The 24,308-nt window shown below is 33.1% G+C and overlaps 1 protein-coding gene across 1 annotated transcript; it reads left to right on the forward strand.

The window, feature by feature from the left end:
* Positions 1-250: 250 nt before the first annotated feature.
* LOC131852552 (uncharacterized) lies at positions 251-22,112 on the forward strand. The gene is given in 4 exon segments (XM_059203232.1): positions 251-357; positions 14,878-16,644; positions 17,219-17,254; positions 20,199-22,112. Coding segments are annotated over 4 exon segments (3,540 nt in total). The 5' UTR covers positions 251-342; the 3' UTR covers positions 21,921-22,112.
* Positions 22,113-24,308: the final 2,196 nt, after the last annotated feature.

The raw sequence follows: 24,308 nt of genomic DNA on the forward strand, positions 1-24,308 counted from the left end.
CGACCATCGGACGTAAAGCGGTGTGCTAGACCGCTAGACCACCGAGGTCGTCAAATAGATATAAACATGTCATACATAAGTGTGTATTGACAAGGTTTCACTAGGTACTTGAGAAACTATGCAAAATCAGAGAGACAGGAATAGTCACAGATATGCGGGTACTCATTGCGTTATCAGGCGTGATATAACTTTATCTATCTGTATGAATATTGTGGCATTGATAACATTTGTTTGTAAATTACCAGCAATAGTGAATGACGTGAGCTTTCCAGTGTTTTCCTATATGAAGTTTAAAAATCGATTTAGCAGGAAAATATTGTTTTGTTTGAGTTACGTCGTACAATGATTTTGGATCGCGTAAGTAAAGTATTATATTTTGTTTTTTATTTTCAACCGACTTTAAAACGGGACAGTTTTAAATCCTAAGTATTAAAGAAAATTTATGAGTATTAAAAAGTTTTAGATATTATACGATTTAAGCCATGAGCGGATAGAGTCAGAATATAGTGTTTTTATTATCATTCTTTTCATAACATTTGACTTCATCGAAACTATTTCACGCAATACTGCTAGACTAATTTGAATCAAATTTGGTGCCTATATAGATTTTTTTTGTGGATGATAATGAAATGGTGTACCCGCCTGCGCTAACGGTTTACTCTGGCGGGGCACCAGTGGAGGATTATAAGATGAACATGAAGTCAGATCAGTTAGCCCAACGTGACAAATTCAACGGGAATGTATCACGATGGTTTCCAGGAGGAATCGCGTGGAGGTCGACCTAACATGGTACATTGCTAGCAATGGGGTTATCAATCCACATTACTGACAATCTCCTTCCCCCCACCTATGTAGATTTTTTTTTTTTTGTATGTGATAATGGAATGGTGCATCCGCCTACGCTAACGGTTTACGCTGGCGGGGCACCAGTGGAGGGTGATAATATGAGCATAAGGTCAGGTCAGTTAGCCCATCGTGACAAATTCACCAGGAATTTAACACGATGGTTTCCAGGGGGAACCGCGTGGAGGTCAACCTGATATGGTACATTGCTAGTAATGGGTTCATTAGTCCACATTACTAACAATCCCATTTCCCCCCTACCTATGTAGATTAACACATGATACTTTTTCTGAATTCACGTAGATACCTGGGACAGATGGTAAAAATATCCTCATTCCTGGAATACCGGTTGGGATAGTCGTATGCATTGTCCTTCTCTATGTCGTGGTGAACAACAACCGTACCAGAATCATGAGGATTCTGGTACGGTTGTTGTTCACCATTTTAAAATCACTAGTATCCTGACGACTTAGGCGTAATGCCGGTTAGTCAGGGAGAGAAACACCTCAATGCCTACAATATTCACAATTATCTATCTCTTATTTGTTTTATAATAATATCAACACTTTCGCTCCAAAACTCCCGCTGCCTCCGTTCAATCGTCCGTCATCCACACGTCAATGTCACATAGATTACTTTGGCTCTGGCCTCTGACGTTCCGTTTCAGGTTACATGATTATTGACTTTACCATTTTTAATTAATGGTGCGTCACACGATAGTTAACAGTCGGCCATCCTGCAATAGTGTCTGGCCCAGACACATAGGTAACTGATGAGCGTAGTCATGCTTATCAAAGGATATAGTGTCTACAGGATCATATAACAAATACTTAACTAAATAAACTAAAGATACACATTACTTTCATAACATTGACTATCTTAGTATACTGTCAAAGGTTTACAATCTAAAATCAATACTAACAGAGCTAAGTTTCGGCATGCATTCAGAATGCACAAAATATAACATAACATATATTAATTTACATAATCCTAAATATATATTTTAATGTTTATTTTATGTTTTTTATTTTATGTGGAAGTTAAAGTATTATGTGTTGTATTTTTTTTTTATAATTATTTACTATTCTTATGTGTTATTTGAATTTTGTTTGTACTATCTTTGTTATCGGGATACGAATAAAGATTTTTATCTATCTATCTATCTATCTAATCCAAATCACCCAAAAACATGAACAACCTTTTAGAGTAACAAACAATTATTTGGCGGTGATTGACTTCTATGAGTCAGACTGTAACATATCACCATCACAATGTAAGTTTCCGATCTTATGAACATTGCATTTTTTTTTATACCTCCAAAATAGAACTTGACATTTCTCATCATGAATATTTTAACGGATAAATTTAACATATCACATTACAAAAGGTAAATCTATCGCTTATTCGGAACGCAGATTCATCACAAGAAGAATAAACAAGAAACCTGTGTGTTGCTCTTTTAAATAAATATTGATTTACTTATATTTAATTAACAACAAGGATTAGGCGTGCGGCAATCAACATAAAAACCGCTACGCACTTAATCTCCGTTCAATCAGACAACATTGACAGCGCTATGAATTTCAAGTTAGATATTTTCTAAAAAAAAACACCGATTTATAAATGATGACATTTATAAATTTTTCAATTTTATAATAAGCTTTTTTTTTTTTACAAAGAAAATATTTTATGACACATTTGATTTCTTTTTCTGGCAAATTGAGTAGAGACTCTGGGAGTTTGTTGTAAAACCTTGCGCAATTTCCATAAAACGAATTACTAACTTTCGTCAAACGAACGTGAGTTTAGTAAGCCTACTATTCACTTTATATTTTATCGATGGTATTCGTAGCCACTTCGGCCATCCAACGTTATCGAAGGGCCTCATTCGATATTATCATAACAGTTAACATCAGGTAATATAATAAAATTAAAATCATATAAAATTTAGTTTGAGATACTTTACATACTTAAAATATGAAAGTTGCCACTGACAACTACACATTACATTTCAACATCATGAATTCAGTCTTCGTTATATTTTTCCGCCTTAAGTTGTATCACTTAATTTTTCACACCAGGTACTAGTCAGCGTCTCTGCAAACACGGCTGCCTAGCTAATTAGTGAAATACCTGTTAAAACAAAACATTAAAAAAATGCCACCGCTTGCCCACTATGACTACGGTCTCAACAGATCTGGATTTTATTAGACTCAGCCACCGCTTGCCCGCACAAGGAGCTACGGCCTCAAACTGGTCAGATTCTCATTAGACTCAGCCACCGCTTGCCCACACAAGGAGCTACGGCCTCAAACTGGTCAGATTCTCATTAGACTCAGCCACTGCTTGCCGCCACAAGGAACTACGGCCTCCAACTGAAACACATCAAATATTTAACAACTGGTCATTTTCTCAATGAGGCATTCACCGCTTGCGCACGCAAGGAGTTACGGCCTCCAACTAGTCATATTCTTTATGGTACTATGCTATTTTTACTTCAGCCTCAAGTGCTCTACATTGCAACTCAACTATGGGTTATATGCACTCCCATCAAAATTTACTATTACTTTTTATTCTATTACATATCTTTAAGAACTGGATTTCCTGGTTCCATTTTACTATTTCTCCAACGCTTTAAAGGACTTTATAACATTTAATCATAAGTTAATTCAATTTAATTATGTACCAAATTCGAATTATATATCTGGTTGATATATATCTAGTATCTACCAATTTCTGAACGAACATGCAATATATTACTACCACATACCCTACTCCTATTATTATCTACCAAATCTTGAGTAGCATCAACAAAAAGCGAGTCGTTCGTTGTACGTCGCATTGAGCACACGCGGATCCCCATTTTCTCCGTGAACTAACGTATACGGAACCATTAGCCGCGATCTCAGCGCAATCATCTCATCAGTATATCATCAAATCTAAATCACCATCATTTACCTTAAAATCCATAAATCGTATTCATAGTCATATGATTATTATATTAATCTCATAATTTCATCAAAGTATTGCAAATCATTTTTCATTGTCATATCAACCGCCCGTTCTATTAGCCATTTTGCTCATAATTCAGCTTGTCATCGATTGTAACTCATCATTGTATCACTAACATTCCTTAATCTTTCAGATCTATTCGTTCATGTACAACTTTTCACCGCGTATATTTACCGACTATTTTCCATAGAGGTGTATCAAATTTTACCTTGTGATGGTCCTTACTACAATCTTGCAGTGTAACTATCTTGTACACCTCGAGCGCTTTATTCATAATATTTCTAAAGTGTCTGTATACGGTGTCTGGGTTCTATAAATTAGCACCTCTTCTAATTTCCCATTAATTACAACAGACACATAAAATCAATTCTGAAAGGATTAATTTCAATTTAAACTATTTAGTTAGTACAATAGTCAATCCGATTTCTCCAAAGGGCGTTCAGCCACACATACAAGTGCATATAGGTGCTCAGACTAATCTATGGAATCAAATGCCCAGCATTTGATTGCGTTGATCATTACTTATAAAAATTTTAACTTCCGTCGTCGTCAAAGACAACGCTTTAAATTTAATTCAATCTTATTTATCTGATCAATATCAACCAAATATTTGAAAACAACATCACCGTTATTATTATAAACTTCCAATATCTCTACACCTGTAATTTTGTACAATTCAACATTAAAACACCCTCACTTATTTAATACATCCGTTCTCGTATGCTATGCAAGTGACAACATCAATTCTTATATGTTGATGAGTTTACTATTAAAAGCCTTAGTTAACACTTTTATTTTACTTCAACTCAACAGTTATGTCAAAAGTGACAATGGTCTAAATACAACACATCCAATCTCATATTCCAGTCAATTGAGTCAACATGTATACCAACAATTCTTACATGCTCGTTAATTTAGCATTATACGCTTCGATTATACTCTTTTTGTTTTTTTTAATCAATTAAAATCTTAATAGATACAATATCTCAAGATTTAACAAAGGTTAACTAGAAATTAATAAAATTGGCAAAACCATCTACAACAGTAATTTATAACAGTAAACTGTAATCCTTAACAATATTTAACTTTCTTATATCTTAATTTTTATATCCTTTAGTAACTTTTCTTATATATTCCTGGGATTACATTGACAGATATAGCCTTACTTCCACAACTTATATTCTCTCTCATTTTATTTGCATTAGATATAAAGGTCTCTTAAAACAGTTATAGGTTCAATAGGATCCTTTCAACTTAAATCTAGTATACCCATGTACACTTTTCAAAACTTTAATGCTCATACATTTAACAACAATCAATTGTCCTTTTGTTTGTTGTGTGGTACCTGTGCTTCTTAAATTTGTATTCAATATAATACCATTATAATTAAAGAACAATGGCTCAGCTCGCAAACATTTTCTCAACAAATACTTCTCTATAACATGTAAAACTTACAACTTAGACCATGCAGTATTTATTTTTCATTCTACATATATGCTATTCATAAAGTAGTTTATTATCCATCAGTAAACCATATAAAAATCTCATAAATTACGCCAGTATCCATATTCATAAACCAGCTCGTCCATACTGACTATCCATGTCTCTCCCTATGGAAGTTTGCATCCAGTCTTCTCCTGCTGTTTCCTTTTTTTTTCTTATGTCATCTGCTTATCTTTTTTTCTGCTGTCCTACGTTTCTTTTGTCTGTCGTCTCTGCCATTTTCTTATATATATATATATATATGGCTTATAAATTTTTCATTTCATTATATGGCGTCCTACAATCCAATCAATCACAATACTATTTAAATGTTAAATAGGCATTACTATATGTATTTATACCTGTACATATGATACAATTTTCTTTTGAATTATTACTATTTATATATTTTTTTTCTTCTATAAATTGTACTGATACTGTGCTTGTGAATCACTGTTCATCCCAAGGGATACCAACATCTCACTTTCAATCTAAGTTACATTTGCAGTGATTAACTTGTGTTCACAAGATATTGAGGATTTTTCCTATTCTTTTTTTTTTACTTATATATTCCTGTCATAGCTATACCGAAATCACCATGCACTGTCCTCTACAGTACAGTAGATTCACAGAAGATAATTGGAAGCTTGCCACAGTATAGAAGTGCTATCTTCATAAAACCGACTAACTTCAGTCTCATCCTCTTTGGTAACAAAGTTATATTAAATAAAACAAACCACATGCTTATAAAGGCATAGCATAAAACACCAACAATCAGGAATTCTCATAAATATATAACGGTTGTATAGAATGGGAACGAATTTCCATGCATGGACAATTATGCAGCCTATTAATAACCACATTACCAAGGTCATCAGCAAAGTTTTCTAGAATATCCATATCTCTTTACTTTCCTAACAATCTTGTCTGTCTGTGTCTCATAATTTTCCTCTATAATAATTTTAAAGCTTATGTACTTTGAATATCTTAACATTGCCTCCCACAGAGACTATTTAATAATAACTAATTAATATACAGAAACTTCATTAGTCAAATCATAAAATATTTTATAATCCTGTAGTCTACAAATACATAGAAGGTAAGTTACATAAACCATTTAAAAATAGTATCCAATTTTTCCTTTCTCCTCTATTTCACCATATCACAGTTTACATGTATTCACTTAATTCTCTCCCATCTGTCCATACCTATATACAACAAAAGAGTGCTATGCACTCATTTATTTCCATTTTCCTGCCATAATATCTGAATTATAAAGTTTATTATCCAAATTTCACAATTCTAGACCACACTGTTTGACACAATCCATGTGCTAACTTCAAGATGAGTTAGAGTGCATTATTAACTCATGAATGCTTTAAATTAGTTATTATCTTCTGATATACATTTATTTATATTAATATTCAATAATATATTCTACTTGTTTTTTTTTTTTTATTATCTGTACTTCACAAATATATAATACAATTTGAATTTAAACAATGATTTCCTCCTTGGTTCACATTTCAATTCCAATACAGATTTAACAATGAATCTGTCCACTTTATAGTTTCTTAGTACTGTCATTCTACAAATGACACTAAATAATAAAACTCAATGGATAACTTAAGCTCAGATCCTTGCAGCAAATCTTCAGTTCATTAGCTTATGCACTACACAAGATTGGACAATATAGCAATACATTGCAATATATTACAATAGTCTATTTTCATTATTGTGATAACAATTGTCGTATGTTGTACATATTCATATTATAAAATCATGACATTTTGTGCAATTTACTGTATGGAGAGTTATAACTCATCAAAAGGCAAATACTCTCACTGTTGCGACTCAATATATATATCCAAACATTCTGTATGTACACAAATATTAACTTATTTCAAAAAACTTTTATTCATATTCATAACACTAATAGTAAATTTAAAGACAAGCTTGTTGCTCAAGTATTGTTTAGAAAATTCAACAGGTTTCTTGTACAATCAATAATACAATCAAGAGCCAATAACATTCATTTCTGGAGTTACCAAAAGCTTTTCTTTAGGTTAAAAGACAACTTCATAAATTATAAAACTGAACCATGTAAGAATAGTCTTACCTGTAATCTATCACTTTCTAACATGTCACATATTAATGTGGTGCTTATAAATTCCAACACTCACTTACTAAACATTGTCTCAAATGACAAATGTACATAGCTACAGGTACCTGCACAGGACCTTTAAGTACCTTTATTGATCAACAATGGCTGCTAAGGGCCATTCTAATGAATTTCAAGAGAAGCATCAAAGAAGTGAACCAATTGCTCAAACATATAATACATTCAATCTGAGCATACATATAATATATAATTCCAGCATAATATGACACCTTTGAGGAATTGGATATCATTTCTAGGTGCTTTTTCAACACATTAATAATGAATATCATATGATTATGATAACCTTGAGGATCCTAATAGATCTCAATTGGATTTTATACTAAATAATGATTAAATAAGGAACTATTAATAATAATAGTTTACAGTTATTCGGTTTTTTAACATTGGAGTTTACTACCAATTGTTAGCCATTGCTATATACATATAAAATTCAAAACACAGCAAGAAATAAATATAATAATTGTACTATCAGAGTTAAGTACTATTTTCACTGAGAGCTTCACAGCTAATCATGAGATAGCATCTAAAATGTCTTTAATATCTAATATTATGAAATATAACATGTTATGTTGCTGGTATCAGTTTATGTCAACAATATACTGTGTCTATCTATATTAATATGCTTTATTAATTCATTAATAAACACATATCAAAGTATCAACCAATATAATATATATACATATGACAGTATCTCAATTTGGGAATATAACCACCATCAAGACATATACCTGGACTATGCCTGTGATTGTCATTTATCTGAAATGGGATCATCAAACATATATGTGTACCTATGTAAAGAAATAATAACAATTCTTCAATTCAATTCACGTAGAACAAACACACAAAACTGAACAGTAAGTTTGACTAATTTACTGTGAATTAGCAACAAACTCAGCAATACCATTACACTGTTTATATGTATAACATGGTATGTGTTCTCATGTTCAACCTGTATGTCAACATAGTTAATGTAACTGTTTCTAATCTGTTGATATCCTATCATACTCTATCATAGGCATTAATAACATAACAATAGTTACTCTGTATTTTAAACTAATTAGATAGCCATGTTGTTCTATACTTAATGTATTCATAATACTTCTTTCTTAGGTATATTGTATACCTCAATATCGTGCTACATGTCATGTCATTACTCTCGCAAGTTATCGTACATACTAAATCTATTTAATATGTAGAAAGCAATTCATCCAAAAGTTCAATAAAACAAGTGAGAAACTGCGTTTAATGGTATGCGTGTTATTAACGTAAATTCACTTACCACAACTTCTAGTCAGAATTACCTTACAGTCGAATTTGTAGGCGGGATTGGTACCGCTTCTGAACTTTTAAAATCACTAGTATCCTGACGACTTAGGCGTAATGCCGGTTAGTCAGGGAGAGAAACACCTCAATGCCTACAATATTCACAATTATCTATCTCTTATTTGTTTTATAATAATATCAACACTTTCGCTCCAAAACTCCCGCTGCCTCCGTTCAATCGCCCGTCATCCACACGTCAATGTCACATAGATTACTTTGGCTCTGGCCTCTGACGTTCCGTTTCAGGTTACATGATTATTGACTTTACCATTTTTAATTAATGGTGCGTCACACGATAGTTAACAACCACGACATCACACCCTTCCATTAGTCTTCAATACAAGGATATTTTCATTCTCGTACCACTGCGTATTGAAATTAAATTAAATGATTTATTTACTTGCTTATGTACATGGTACATAATAATTTTTACTTTTTTAAATGTCCCATCAAAATTGTAATTGGCATGCAAAAGTTTGAAAGAGTATATACTTTGACCAAAATAAAATGATATACGAGATTAGAGCTTACTAATATTATAAACGCGAAAGTTTGTGAGTATGGTATGATGCATGTTGGTTACTCTTTTACGCAAAAACTACTGAACGGATTTGGATGAAACTGTACAGTAATATAGCTTATAGATATTAGAATAACACATAGATCATAATTAAAAAAGATATTATAGAAATTGGGCGAAATATAAAGATAAATATTAAGTAAGTGTGATGTGAGTATTATATACTTTAATAAAAACAATATATTTATACCATTAGAATTACACATAGGCTACAAATTTCATACGGCTAAAACCGCGGGCACATCTAGTATCTAGTATACAGAATTTTATACTTCTTCGTACGACAGCTAAATGTTTTATTGTTGGCAATCCTCAACAGTGTGTTATATATATATATATGTATATATATACACCCTCACTATATTAGTAAGTCATTTATAATGATTTATTGAAGACTATCCTCTATGTCATACAATGAAACATAGCTGTCGTTAAGTACCTATTGTCTACGAATATCTTCTGTATTGTGTTCCACTGACGTCACAGATTATATATTGACATAGTATATATTAATGCTGTTAGTAACAATTCTCAATTTAGACAGATTAAAATTGCTGGATTTACCATTTCTATGAACCGTTTGAGAGTTAATGAAATGGTGATAATTGGAAAAACATGGTCAAGTTTTCTTTATTACGTCTGTGTGAAATTGGGAACAGCTAGTTTTAAACAGATGATTATGATAATATATGTATAGGTGCAGTCAGCTGCGTTAACGGTATGCACGGGTAGAGCACCAGTAGAGGATGATTGGATGGGTATAAAGTCGGGTCAGTTACTACATCGTGGTGAATCAATAGAGCAAAGCGGTACTTCACCGAGGTCCAGAGACTTCTCTCATATAAGTCAAAGGCTCGCCCGCACAGGGAGTACTACTTTAGGCAGGAGCATCTGGATACCAGCTCGGCCCTTTTGACTCGGTTCAGAGACGTGCTATGAGATTTGTCAATGATCCCGATCTCTGTAGTGGTATCGAACCACTTAGTTTGATGCGAGACTTCGCTACGCTTTGTGTGTTCTGAATATACAACGGACTGTGTTCTAAGGAATGATGCGATACGATGCCTACGGCAACCTTTTTGCTATGGCACCGCTTGCCGTCGACAGGGAATTCATCCCCACATACTAAAACCTAAGTGGTCTCGGACACTGCGGTTTCAAAGGAGTTTCCTCCTGCGTACACTTAGATTGTGTAATGAACTACCTGTCGAGGTTTTCTCATGAGACAGCATGGAGTTTTTCAAAAAGGTATATCCTTCTTGAAAAACCCCATGCTGCCTCATTTAAGGTTTCTAAAAGTTCGGCAACGCACACTTGACACCCCTGGTATCTCAGGACAACCATTTACTATCAGATGGGTCCTATGCTAGTTAACCACACGTAGTATAACAAAAAAAAACAACCATAATTAAAAAAACCCTTCATCCCCTTATAAAAGGTGTAAATAAATATAACAGCTTGATACCATACTTATATGTACAATAACTTACCGACACACTAAGTAACTTCGTCTAGTCACGTTTCAGGCATACCTTATTACTGTGATCATTGAACGTGAACGCTGATAAAAAACAAGGCCAGACCAGACCTTTAAAATATTCATAATGATTTATCACCAAGAATTGAACCCTTACAACCGACATAGACAAAGATAGACTCTTAATTTTTTTATGTAATTGAAGTAACAAACAAGCTAATGGCAGAATTGATGCCAAATGATAAACTCTGATGGTAATAGATATATATACATATGTTACGGAAGGACTGTATTAAGGCTGTTTAAAAGGAGACCCGTTCCTAGGTGAGGTAAAATAAGTGTAATCAGCTCGCTAGCAAAAATATAAAGACAATACGGCATAAGAAAACAAACAGTATATAAAAACAGAACGTAAATTGCACACAAGCACATGGGACATTACGTTATAATGGTATCACTCATGCAGTGTTATTCGGGAAGACTAAGATGTCATACCTAATATCCTGTAATATCACATCTTATGTACTCAGAAATAATTATGATTGTTTGTATTACACTGGATGTTCTTCTATGTATACGAGTATATTATGTTTGTATTTTAAAAGTACCTAAGTATTTATATAATGTCCATAACACAAGCAATGCTTAGCTTGGGCCTAGATAACAGAGCTATCTATAGCTATATAGTGTAATATATTCGTATACATAGAAAAACACCCAGACCAATAAAAACATACTCATGAATACAAATGTTTGTACTGTGCGAAGAATCGAAGTAAAGGGGTAAGCTAAACAGCTAGATCACCGAGTCGAGACAATGTATATCAAATTTACCAGAGATAATTAATAAAATTATAATTTAATTCTACTAGAAATAATAATAGAATGTCAGTTCCTAACATAAATTTATAATATGTATGTACTATAGTTCATGTAAGTGTATCTAGTTTATTACATATATAATTATTATTGTTTACATAAATTTTAAATTCATATTATACTTATTATTATTTTCCTTCATCAATATATGTTTGTTATGTTTTTTAGTTTTCTCCTGTATATATATACCTACCCTACCTACTCTACCTGTTCATTTTTCAATCCGTTTCCCTAATATTGCCTTAAAAAGATTGCTTTCAACAACAAGGCCGCCTTATTGTAACTATACATGTCCTTTAACATATTGTTTATGCTTTTTTCTTTACTGTGTATTACAAATAAAGTATATTCTATCGATATATTCTAGATTAGTCTATTGCTGACGGTGAGGTTCTTATCAGGATTCCAGGTACCATTTTTCTGAACACTAATGTGTTATCCGGATATAATTTAACTGCCATACTTCATCCTTCATATACATAAAAAATGATTGAAGATGCTATTCATAAGACTATATTTACCGCTGTCTATCAATGGCCGTAAACTTGTTTTCAATTAAAATTTCATAAAATAAAATTCAAAAAAAAATTAACAGCGATTTTACACATCCAAATGTATCTGTCAAATTTGTAGATAAAAGTTTAAATCAGTAATAAATACTGTTCTCATCTCTGGGTGAGAGTACCACAATATCAGCTACTTCCATTTGACCGCATTCAGAACCAAGCAACTAGAATCTTTGGTAATCAACGTCTTTGTGACAGACTCGACACATTGGCTCTGCGGCGAGATATTGCATCTCTGTGCATTTTCTACCGCATATATCACGAGGAGTATTCTGAGGAATTTTTCGGATTAATACCAGCTGCTGAGTTTCCACCGTACCACCCGCCAAAAACTAAAATACCATCCTGATCATCTGGATGAATGGCGGTCCTCCACAGTGCGGTTTCCTTTTAAAAGGCCGACAACGTACTTGCAATTCTCCTGGTGTTGCGGGTGCTCATGGGCGGCGGTAATCACTTACCATCAGGTGAGCCGCATGCCCGTTAGTAGCCTCTGTTTTAAAAAAAATTGTCTTTGAGGTAGTTAACATGTAATTGGAATGTAAAAATTATGTAATTAATTTAGAAACTATAACGGAGCTAACATGCTCACTATTGTGATCCTAAGTCCGTAAGTAAATAAAGAGAAAAAGAAGTGTGACTGTCGCTAATGTAATATTATATTATCTATGGTCGCTACAGTGTAAATATAGCGAAATACTAATAAATACTTAAATGGAATTAAGTAGGCAAGAAATCTGTACAAATAGTAGGAATTATTCAATAAGTACAAATAAGTTAGTATTGTTAGAACATTTGAATCAATATTGAAACATATTGGTTGACTCTTAATAGATGTAATATTTTTGTTATTGTATTAATAATTGAAATATTAATGGAAAATTTTACTACTAACGTACCATTTACGTTGTACCACCGTACCACAAGTTTACTGCGCGAAGTCTATTCTCGTTTCGAGTTAGTACATGATTTCCGTACTAGTAAATAAATGTAGGAACTAATTGTTAATAAAAAACCACTTGAATATAATCTATATAAATTCCGGCGTGAAGGAACGAAGTTATGACGTATGTAGTCATGAAGCACTATAGAAGCAAATTATTACTTGCCCAAAAATTTACGTTGATAGGAAAATTATACTAAAAACTACAAAAAATTATATGTACTCCTACATATTATTAAAAATTATATTAATTTTTGCGATTAGTCTTTGTTCTTAGAACATACATGTGCAAGCATAATACAGTCCTTTCCACTGAGCAATATTAGTCAGTTGTCCATTTATTGGGCAATATCATTAGACTATTTGCAGCGAGTTTTTTAAGCTATATATCTATCTCTTAGTTAATCGCATTACTTGTATAAAAGATGCGGCTTCTTAGTAAATATTCATAGGACGTAAATATGATTAGCGCTCTCAAAGAAATCTTTGCATATTTTGCATTATTCAGAATTATCATGACTATTAAAAAATGCGTTTTGTTATTGCTACTACTACCTACAGGTACAATATTTACTACTATAAAATATTGTACCTGTAGGCCGTGAAGCATCTTTGTAACATTTTATATCAATTTATGATACCGGCAGATATTTTAATGACAATTTATCATTTTTCTTATTCACCTTCACCTATTGCCATTTTATTGATTTTCAATGGATCACTTATCGTTTTAAGAATTATTATGTATTATCATTACATAGTATAAAACAAAGTCGCAGTCGCTGTCTGTCCGTCCCTATATAAAAAAAAAATCTTTAAAACTACGCAACGGATTTTCAAGCGGTTTTTTAATAGATAGAGTGATTCAAGAGGGAGGTTTATATGTATAATACATGTATACCCGGGCGAAGCCGGGGCAAGTAGCTGGTAAAATACATTTTTAATGTCGAATCCAGTGTTAATTAAGTAATTATAAAAGGGGATTAGCTGAGCTGAAGTCGTGGACTTCATATTATCCAGTTAAAGTTACAAACTATTTTACTCGAATACCCCAGATATTTCATAACTATTTATCAATAAAAGGTTTTTTGTTTGTAAACCTATTGGATTAAAACAAACACTTAATTTTAAGTGAAATTTAACACAATTCGTTAGTAAAACTACATCCAAATCGGTTAAGCTGTTTCAAAGACTGGAGCTTAGTACTCAGTGACAAAATGTCTAACAATCATTGTTGTATGTTCTATTACGTTGATAATGTTCTCCAAATAAGTTACGAGTTTGGAAGAAAATACTTAAAATTCAAACTATATATGCTGTACTGTAACTTATACCTACTACATATTTAATACACACAAGACAATTAACACAAAAGAAAAAAATAAAGCGGAATATTTTAAACGAGTCAATTTTATGATCGATTAATTTAGATCTCAGTGTGGTGACGGTAAAAGTATGTAATGTGTCAGTCCACCTTTTCATCCATAGGATGTCGTAAGCTCTGGCTAGGATGACAAAGCACTTCACACTAGTGTAATAGAAGAAAAACATTTTTACCAATATTTTGACCATTTATTTTCTCCATTTCAGATGTGGTCGCTTATTTTTTTGGTGGTAGCAGCGAGCAGTGCCTTCGCCGATGATCTTCCCCCATCCTGCAATAGAACTGTATATTGTGACAGTCAACTTTTACATCATGTGCAGCTTCAACGTCTCTTCAAAGATTCCAAGACTTTTGTTGATCTTCAAATGCGCAATGACCAAACCACCACTCTTGCAGCATTTGACGCTCTACTGAACGAAACAAACAATAAACCAACTGCAGAACAGTTAAAATCATTCGTTGATGAATATTTTGATACGACCAGTGAACTTGAAGACTGGACACCTGAAGATTATACGGATAATCCCGTTTTCCTACAAAGCATTCGTGACGAAAAACTGAAGAAATTCGGTAAGGACATCAACGCTGTCTGGCCCATTCTGGGAAGAAAAGTAAAGCCTGAAGTATTTGAGAAGCCCGAACAGTACAGTCTTATTCCGGTTTCACATGGTTTCATAATTCCCGGAGGAAGATTTAAGGAACTATACTATTGGGATACGTATTGGATAATAGAAGGTTTGCTTATAAGTGGTATGCACGATACTGCAAGAGGTGTAATAGAAAATCTAATAGAAATATTAAAGAAGTTAGGGCATATTCCTAATGGAAGCAGATGGTATTACCAAGAGAGGAGTCAACCACCTCTATTAACTGCTATGATGTCACTTTATATTCGAGAGACGCAAGACATAGAGTTCTTGAAGGCTAATGTGGATTCTCTTGAAGAAGAACTGAAATACTGGTTGGACACACAAGTTGTTACGTTTGACAAGGACGGACAATCTTACACATTATTAAGATATTTTGCTCCCAGTCTTGGACCTCGTCCAGAATCTTATTACGAAGATTACACCGATGCACAGCAATTTGATACAGAAGAACGGAGACAAGATTTCTATAACGATTTGAAGAGTGCTGCTGAGAGCGGTTGGGACTTTTCATCTCGTTGGTTTATTGGTCCTAACGGAGAGAGCACTAGCGATTTAAAAACGATTCGCACACGAGATATAATTCCAGTAGATTTAAATTCAATTTTTGCAAATGCTCTTCAAAATGTGGCTTTGTTTAGAGCTATTTTAAAGCATCGACAACACGCTGCACATTGGGCTTATATGGCAAAACAATGGAGAAGTTCCATCGAAAAAGTTTTCTGGAACGAAGAAGATGGTGTGTGGTATGATTATGATATCAGTCACAATCAGCACCGTAAATATTTCTACCCCAGCAACGTCGCGCCGTTATGGATGGGAGCAGTGGACAAACATCTAGTTATGAGGCATGGCCCTCGTGTATTGAAGTACTTGAGTAGTTCACCAGGTTTGAAATTTCCAGGCGGAATACCGGCATCCTTGGCTAATACTGGAGAGCAATGGGATTTCCCGAATGCATGGCCACCACTCGTTAGTATGGTAGTAAATGCTCTGGAAGCTTTAGACACTGATGAGTCTAAAAAGTTAGCATTTTATGTTGCACAAACATGGGTTCGAGCATGCTACAAGGGATTTAATGAAAATGATCAGATGTTCGAGAAGTATGATGTTGAAAGTCCAGGCAAATTTGGTGGAGGTGGTGAATATACTGTACAATTTGGGTTCGGTTGGTCAAATGGTGTTGTTTTAGAGCTTTTGACCAAATACGGTAGAGAATTGACCGCTGCTGATGATACCAATACGCAAGTTTCGCCAATAGACGATTCTAGCGACTCTCCTGATTCACAGGCGCAAGATTCTAGAAGTGACGAACAATAAAATAGTATTTATAAAAATGAAAGCCTGCAAAGATATTCGAATGTTAGTTAACACTCATCATTTAAGACAGATGATTAATTTTGATCACATTCCTCATTAATACAAAAAATTACAACCTATTCTGACAAAGAAAGGGAGCTATAGTTAAAATTTCTATCAAATGAGTAAATTTAGTTTAAATTATTCATCAATTAGTACAATTAGCATAGTGCATTTTTAGTACCTAGTAGTATCTAAGTATAAAGTAGTTAATCTTATTTATTTATTAGATTAGATATATACATTGTATAAGCCAAGCTTCAATATGATTTAATATAAGAAGAAATTAACTATAACTGTATAGCTATCAAAAAAGTCATGTTAATCATAGCAGTTGGTGGATATTTCGAGGTTGTGATTTTTTTGCGCAGTGCCATAAACTAAGATGTCATGCTCGGAAACGAAATGAAATTTATGGTTTATTAAATATCAGTCATCTCTTAAGTCAATCAACATATATGAGTAATAAAGAAAATAAGTACTGACTAATTACATACTTATTACCGTACAAAAACAAACTAATTGTGTACATAATAAGTACAGCAATAACGTAAAATACAAAATAACCAACTTAATCGCATTGTTAAGTACAATTTAAAAACTACTAAGATCTTAATCTTGATATGAGAACAAGAAAAACACCAGCTTTAAAACAGAAAAATCAATTCGTTTAGAAGACTAATCTAAGATAATACATAAAAAAATACAGTTGAATTGAGTACCTCAATACCAAATGAGGATCTGAACAAGGTAGAAAGGTTTCCGAGTGGCGATTATATCGAGAGTAGGAAAACCCTCTTGCCTTCCTGGGGAGTTGAGGGAACAAGAAAATTGGCTTAGAAATATTCCTGTGAATGTATGGCGAAGACGTATACTTTCTGTAGTGAACTATGTGACGTCCAATATTGATAGATATAGTTTTAAAAAATTATAAAAATAATAAAGTATTAAATATAGAAAACAAAAATCAACGAATATGTAATATATCGTATTTTAAGTAATAGGTAATGTCAATTAAATTTTATTTTAAAATTTATCAATATACCTAAATTGTGTTTGTTTCGGCTCTATTTAAAAATCTATAAACTCAAATAATATTCCAGTCAAGCGAATGCAACCGCGAGCACAAGCTAGTAAAATATCAAAACATATAAGTATAAAATATTACATGTATATGTACAATTTTTTAAATAGTTTTCGATTTAAGATACACATTTTATTAATCATTTATACAGAGCATATATAATAAAGAATTACACACTCACAAAAAAAATCAAACATTGTATTCCAACGCGGCACATCGAAGCAGCAGTAATTTAAGATATATATGTTAATTCTACTATTTAATATGTAAAATAAATTAGAGCAGAAGATTAACATTGTATTTATGTAGGCTTTTTTAATTCAATTGCATTTAAGTAAATACCTTTACCTTTAGTACCTTTGTAACTATTTACCATACTTTATACCTATAAAATTAGACTTTAATACTGAATAACCCACTTGTGAGTATTATTGTGACTTACTATATACATGGCAGTGCCTAGTTTAAGTGCCTTAAAAATACACTAAATAAAAGGCTGTGTATTAATTACATTTGTTTCTTTTCTTTGTTGTTTACCGTTCTCTTATTATTTTTGTACGACCATTGATTGGAATAAATGCTTTTTCTATTATAAAATAAAACCGCCCGCTGTAACATTAATTGCGGTTAGTTACCAATAGTAATATCCTTGGACAATTGACATAACAACATTTAGTCCTAAGGTAAGCAGACCTTGTATTATGGGGAGTAGACAACTGATATTAATACTCTTTTTTTGTAAAAACATACATATCAAATTATATAAATATATATACCTATATTGAAAATACCCAAACCGATACAAACAATCATAATCATGAATATAAATGTTAGCACCGTGCAAGAAATGAAACTGGAGACAATCGGAAGTAAAGAGGTTTAAGAAAATTACATTTGTGAATACATGCTTCTGACTTTTAAATTATGTAATTCTTTACAGATTATTTAAATAATACTTAAGCAAATTTGAGTATAACTGTATGTATCCAATAAAATATTGAACTGGTAGATAGGCAAACTATTTGAATTACCGCCTGTTACGGAAGGAAGGACTGTATAAGGACTGGTTAAAAATGAGACACGTTCTTAGGTGAGGTAAAATAGCTGTAATCAGCTCGCTAGCAAAAATATAAAGACAATATGGCATAAGAAAACAAATAGTATATAAAAACAGAACGTCAAAATATAAAATTCAAATATATATAAAAAACATAAAAACTATCAAAAAGGTTGCCATCGGCAACACCGCCATTAACAGTTTCCAACGTATACATATATATATGTATATATATCTTAAGGTAATTGTTTAAATAGACATAAGTAGTTACAAGTAGTTATAAAATAAATATTATCATAGTAAGCAACTCAGCTATGATAATATTTATTTGATAATATGCTTTGTTATATTGAATAAAAAATAAAGGGTAAAATTAAAAGTAAGTAATAAGTTGAAATTAAAAGAGCAACACGCAAATTTCTTTCTCGTTTTCAACCTTTCCGAATGAGCGGTAGATAAAAATAAATGTTATGACTGTTCAAAAGTGCTTCAATGTAAGTTTATTTGAATAAATAATTTTCTATTCTATTCTATTCTATTCTGTTAAGTTGATTAATATTAAAGTATAACAGCGTTGAAATTATTAGGAAGGAATACTATGTGATGTTTACTGTGTGAGGATGGTTACCGTAATTAAATTGAATTTTCTAGACAAACGAACGGATGTAGGATGAAATAGGTATATTTAACTATATTTAAAGTGTTGTATGCACGCTAGAGTATTTATTTGCTTGTGATGCAAATTATATGTATCAAAGCATTAGGTACAATGTTGTTTTTCGTAATTTAATTATACGTAGTTGTAAAATAGAATGAGGTATCTAAGGGCATTTACTTGTCGCGTAATAATCTGTGTTTTGTGTACATTACTTGAAGATAGTGTCGCCACCATAGACAATTCCGTTCATTAGTAACACAGCGTTGACAGCTTTAAAAAATGTATTCTCTATGGCCAGTTTTATCTTCGAGTTCATGGAGAGAGCACGTGCGGTTTGTTTATTTTCGGAAATTATGTTAGTCGTCAATGTTATAAGGTCGGGGCATTGAAAGGGAACGTGCGCGCGCAACTCTGTTGCATCGAGAGTGAAAGCAGAGCATGTCATTCATCTATTTCGGCTTCTCGTCAATTGCATCAATGAGGATGTCAATTAGAGGAAACGCAGCGGGGCGCGATAGATAACATTAATGATTATTATTATTTAAAACGTAATGGCTCTGCATAACAGTATTTACAGACCGTATTCGCAGCCATTAGTCTCGCGGTGCCGGTCATCGCATCACGACAGCTCGGATAAAGGCAAAGGTTATGTTTATCATTGCGCGCGTTCGTAGCCAACCGTTCTAATTAGCAAGAAATCTGAATGTAAAAAAATGCTGAAGTTACAACGGTTATCCTTTTATCCTGTTTTGGGCCTGCTGGGAGCGTATGTGCATGCAATTACCAAAGTAGCAATCTGCAATTCTTCTATATACTGTTCCGGTGACCTTCTTCATAAAGTACAGCTGGCAAGGATCTATCCTGATTCTAAAACCTTTGTGGATCTAAAACTTGTGCATTCAGAAAATGATACGTTAGTCAATTTTGCTACGCTAATGAATAATACAAATAACAATCCATCAAGAGAAGCACTTGTCCAGTTCGTGCTTAAGTATTTTATTGATGGCAACGAACTATCACATTGGAGCCCACCTGACTTTGATGCTAATCCACCAATTCTTGGACAAATTACAGATCCAAAATTGAAACAGTTTGCTAAAGATGTGATCGCTATATGGGCTCGTTTGGGTCGAAAAGTCAATCCAGATGTAATCGATCGTCTCGGGCGAACCAGCCTTATGTATGTGCCAAATGGATTTATTGTACCTGGAGGACGATTTAAGGAATTATATTATTGGGACTCATATTGGATGGTACGAGGCCTTCTCATAAGCAACATGACTGAAACAGCGAAAGGTATGATTGAAAATCTTTTGTACTTAGTGGAGAAATTAGGTTACATGCCGAACGGTAGCCGTATCTACTACCTCGGAAGAAGCCATCCGCCACTACTCACTGCAATGGTTGCTAGCTATTTTACAGCGACAGGAGATCTTGCATGGTTAGCGAAGCATATTGCCACCGTTGAAAAGGAATTGCATTACTGGATTAACAATAAAAAAATTGAGATTGAAGTTAAAGGAAAAAAATATTTACTGCTACGATATATTGCTGACAAAAGCACTAAAGGTCCTCGACCGGAATCGTATTATGAAGATTTCACAAATGCTCAATTTTTTCCAAATGAAGACATGCGTGAAGAATTTTATTTACAAATTAAAAGCGCAGCCGAAAGTGGTTGGGATTTTTCATCGCGTTGGTTTATGTCGACCAATAAGAATGTGAACTTAACCAGTATTCATCTTACATCTATACTACCTGTAGATTTAAATTCTATTTTCGCCGGTGCCTTGGAAATTGCGGGTGATTTTAGGAATCATCTAAAAAACCGCCGAGAAGCGGAAAAATGGTGGAGTCTCGCTAAGTACTGGCGAAGTGCGATTGCAAATGTTTTGTGGGACTCAGAAGATGGTGTTTGGTATGACTATGACCTCAAGCACAGTACATTTAGAAAATACTTTTATCCGAGCTGCGCGACACCATTATGGGCTGGTGCTGTTGATGAAGGGCTGGCATCCGAGTATGGAGCCCGTTTGGTAAAATACCTTTCATCTTCAGGAGCAATGGATTTTCCTGGCGGAGTACCAACGTCTATTTCTCATTCAGGTGAACAATGGGACTTTCCTAATGCATGGCCGCCACTCCAAAGCATCATAATCGGTGGTTTGTATAATAGTGGCAATGAACAAGCAATACAAATGGCAAAAGAGCAAGCAACAATTTGGCTACGTGCTAACTACATCGGTTATACGACATGGCAAAAGATGTTCGAGAAGTACAACGCTATGAATCCAGGCCACGAAGGTAGTGGTGGAGAATATAGTGTACAAGATGGATTCGGATGGACCAATGGAATAGTCTTGGAATTATTGCAGCGATATGGTAAAGAGTTAACCATAAACGATGGAACTAATCCTTCTGTACCCCATGTACAACAAGTGTAAAAATAGTTGAATTTAATCGAATTTAAAAATTATACAATTTTTTTAAATATGAACTGGGTACTAATTAGTTATTTTTGTAATTGTAGTATTTATAAATAAGTAATAATTGCTATTTATTGTGTAGTGTAAGTGAAATCGAAAACTTGATGTTTTTGTCAAGTGATAAAATGCAGTGAGAGCTTGAACCTATTTTGTGACATAATAAATTATATTTTCCTATTATTATTTTATTATTTACCAACTGACATCAAAACATATCAATTAATTATATTAGTTGAATAAACGATAAGAGCTAATACAAATTCTTATCATAATATTAGTAAGATTCTATACCTACTTACTATTATTACAAATACTGTTTTTCACGATTGAACGAATCTTAATATTTGTCATAAAGTGAAGATATAACGATGGTATCAGAAGAACATATTTCTTATAAAATTAAGCTACTTATTATAAAATAAGCAGACGAAGTCGTAGGTAACCGTTACTATAATATAATGTTTAAAACTTTGTTTAATTTGACGGCCTCGGTGCACTGCCGTGCTCTCTCCATAGGACACCGCTTTTTTCCGATGATTGCGAGTTAGATGCCTCGCATGGTATAAATATTTGTATTCATGAGTATATCGTTATTCATGTTTGTATCGGTCTTAGTGTTTTCTATGTGTATTATGTATGTATTACTATGTATTTATATAAAAAAATGTATTCACGAGTAGGATTTCTTGTATCTGGGTGTTTTCTATGTATTTACACAAAGAAAATTATACCTAAGTATTTATATCAGTTGTCTAGTACCCATAACACAAGTTCTGTTTACCGTGGGACAATGTGACGCTGTATTAATTGTCCATTTATTAACTAATTTATTAATATTTGCCATGGTAGCTAGGTCGTTGTAGACGAGACACAGTACGACACATGCCGTCATACTTTTTATTTAATTGGAATTGCAAACAAGCTGAATTTATTTTTAATTAAAACGATAAATCATAAACACTTGCGCACGGCCATGAAATATAAATATTCTGTTAGGAAATAAAAGAAAAATATTGCTTGTTTATACAATGTTGTCTCTAAAATTAATTACTCGCTAATCTATGCTGTGACAGGATAAGGTAATAGTGTATTTCATACAATATACCTGCATAGTTTTTTTTTCATTTAATGTTAGACATCGATACCTAAATAATTAACAAAGTGAACAAACTGACTTTTAAAAAAACGAAAAACAGCTGAGTTTCTTTCCAGTTCTTCTCAATTTAATCTATAAACTGAACTTCACGTCCATAAGCGACTAAAATGTCTTTATTTAAGACAGTGGTTTTCATGTGGAATACAGACCTATGGTACTCGCTTTTAATGTATATGAACATATAGCATTGTGTAGGTGAAAGATTTTTTCATACAAACATAAAAAAACACCATTTTATTTATTACTTAGTATAGAATGTTGATTTAGTGTAATATAGGTACATATTTGATGATGTATTATGACATCACCTGTATTTTTTTATTGATGCGTTTGGGCTATTGTCAAGAGCTTAGACCCGCAGCAGTTAGCACTGCAACCTACGTAGATTTATTGTGGTCGCCATTTTCCAGAGTTTGCTACCTAGACCCGCCAGGGACTAGAATTAAAGGATATTTTGGAGCGATGGGAGTTTCCAGGAGATATTTCATTTATGCATGAGTGGGCTACTATAGGAAACGTATAGGAAAGGCCACTACACACTAAGTGTGTAGTGGCGTTTTCTCGTCAGCTGGGCAAACTGCCTGAATAAACTCTCCAATATAATATGTGCAGCGCTAAACGTATTTTAGCTACTTTTTAATTATTAGCAGTTTTTTTATCATGACTTTTTAAGTATTTAGCTAAGTATCTGCATTAAACACGCATAACGACCGTCTGCAAGGTTACCGAAGGCCATTGTGTGACACCGGTGAACTTATGACAGAATTAATTAATAAAATTAAACACTGATTGTTTATTTTTAGACAAAAATAGATGTAAATAGATATACTTGTGTTGTTAATAAATAAATAGTTAAGAAAAGTTAAGTAGCTACTTTAAACTATATTATACCCGTGACTACGTCCGTAATATGTATCATTTTATACAATTTAGTTAGAAATGAGCGTAATTAATGATATACTAATATTAGAAATGTTAATGTTATATCTGTATGTTTGTTGCCTTTTCAAAAACTAAAAGGCTGAACGAAAACTGATTTTAATGAAGGTTGTAATATCTATACTTAATGTGTATCACGAGAACGAACTTATCTTTTATCTCAAAAAATGCAGTCGGACTTGCGGGTCAGAGCTAGTATTCAGTATAACACGAAGTCGCTGACCGCGCGGTCTATAACGTATGATTATGTA

The sequence above is a fragment of the Achroia grisella genome, unplaced genomic scaffold (genome assembly GCF_030625045.1).
Source record: "Achroia grisella isolate CSIRO2021 unplaced genomic scaffold, CSIRO_AGI_Agris_v1 utg853, whole genome shotgun sequence".
Classification (NCBI taxonomy): domain Eukaryota; kingdom Metazoa; phylum Arthropoda; class Insecta; order Lepidoptera; family Pyralidae; genus Achroia; species Achroia grisella.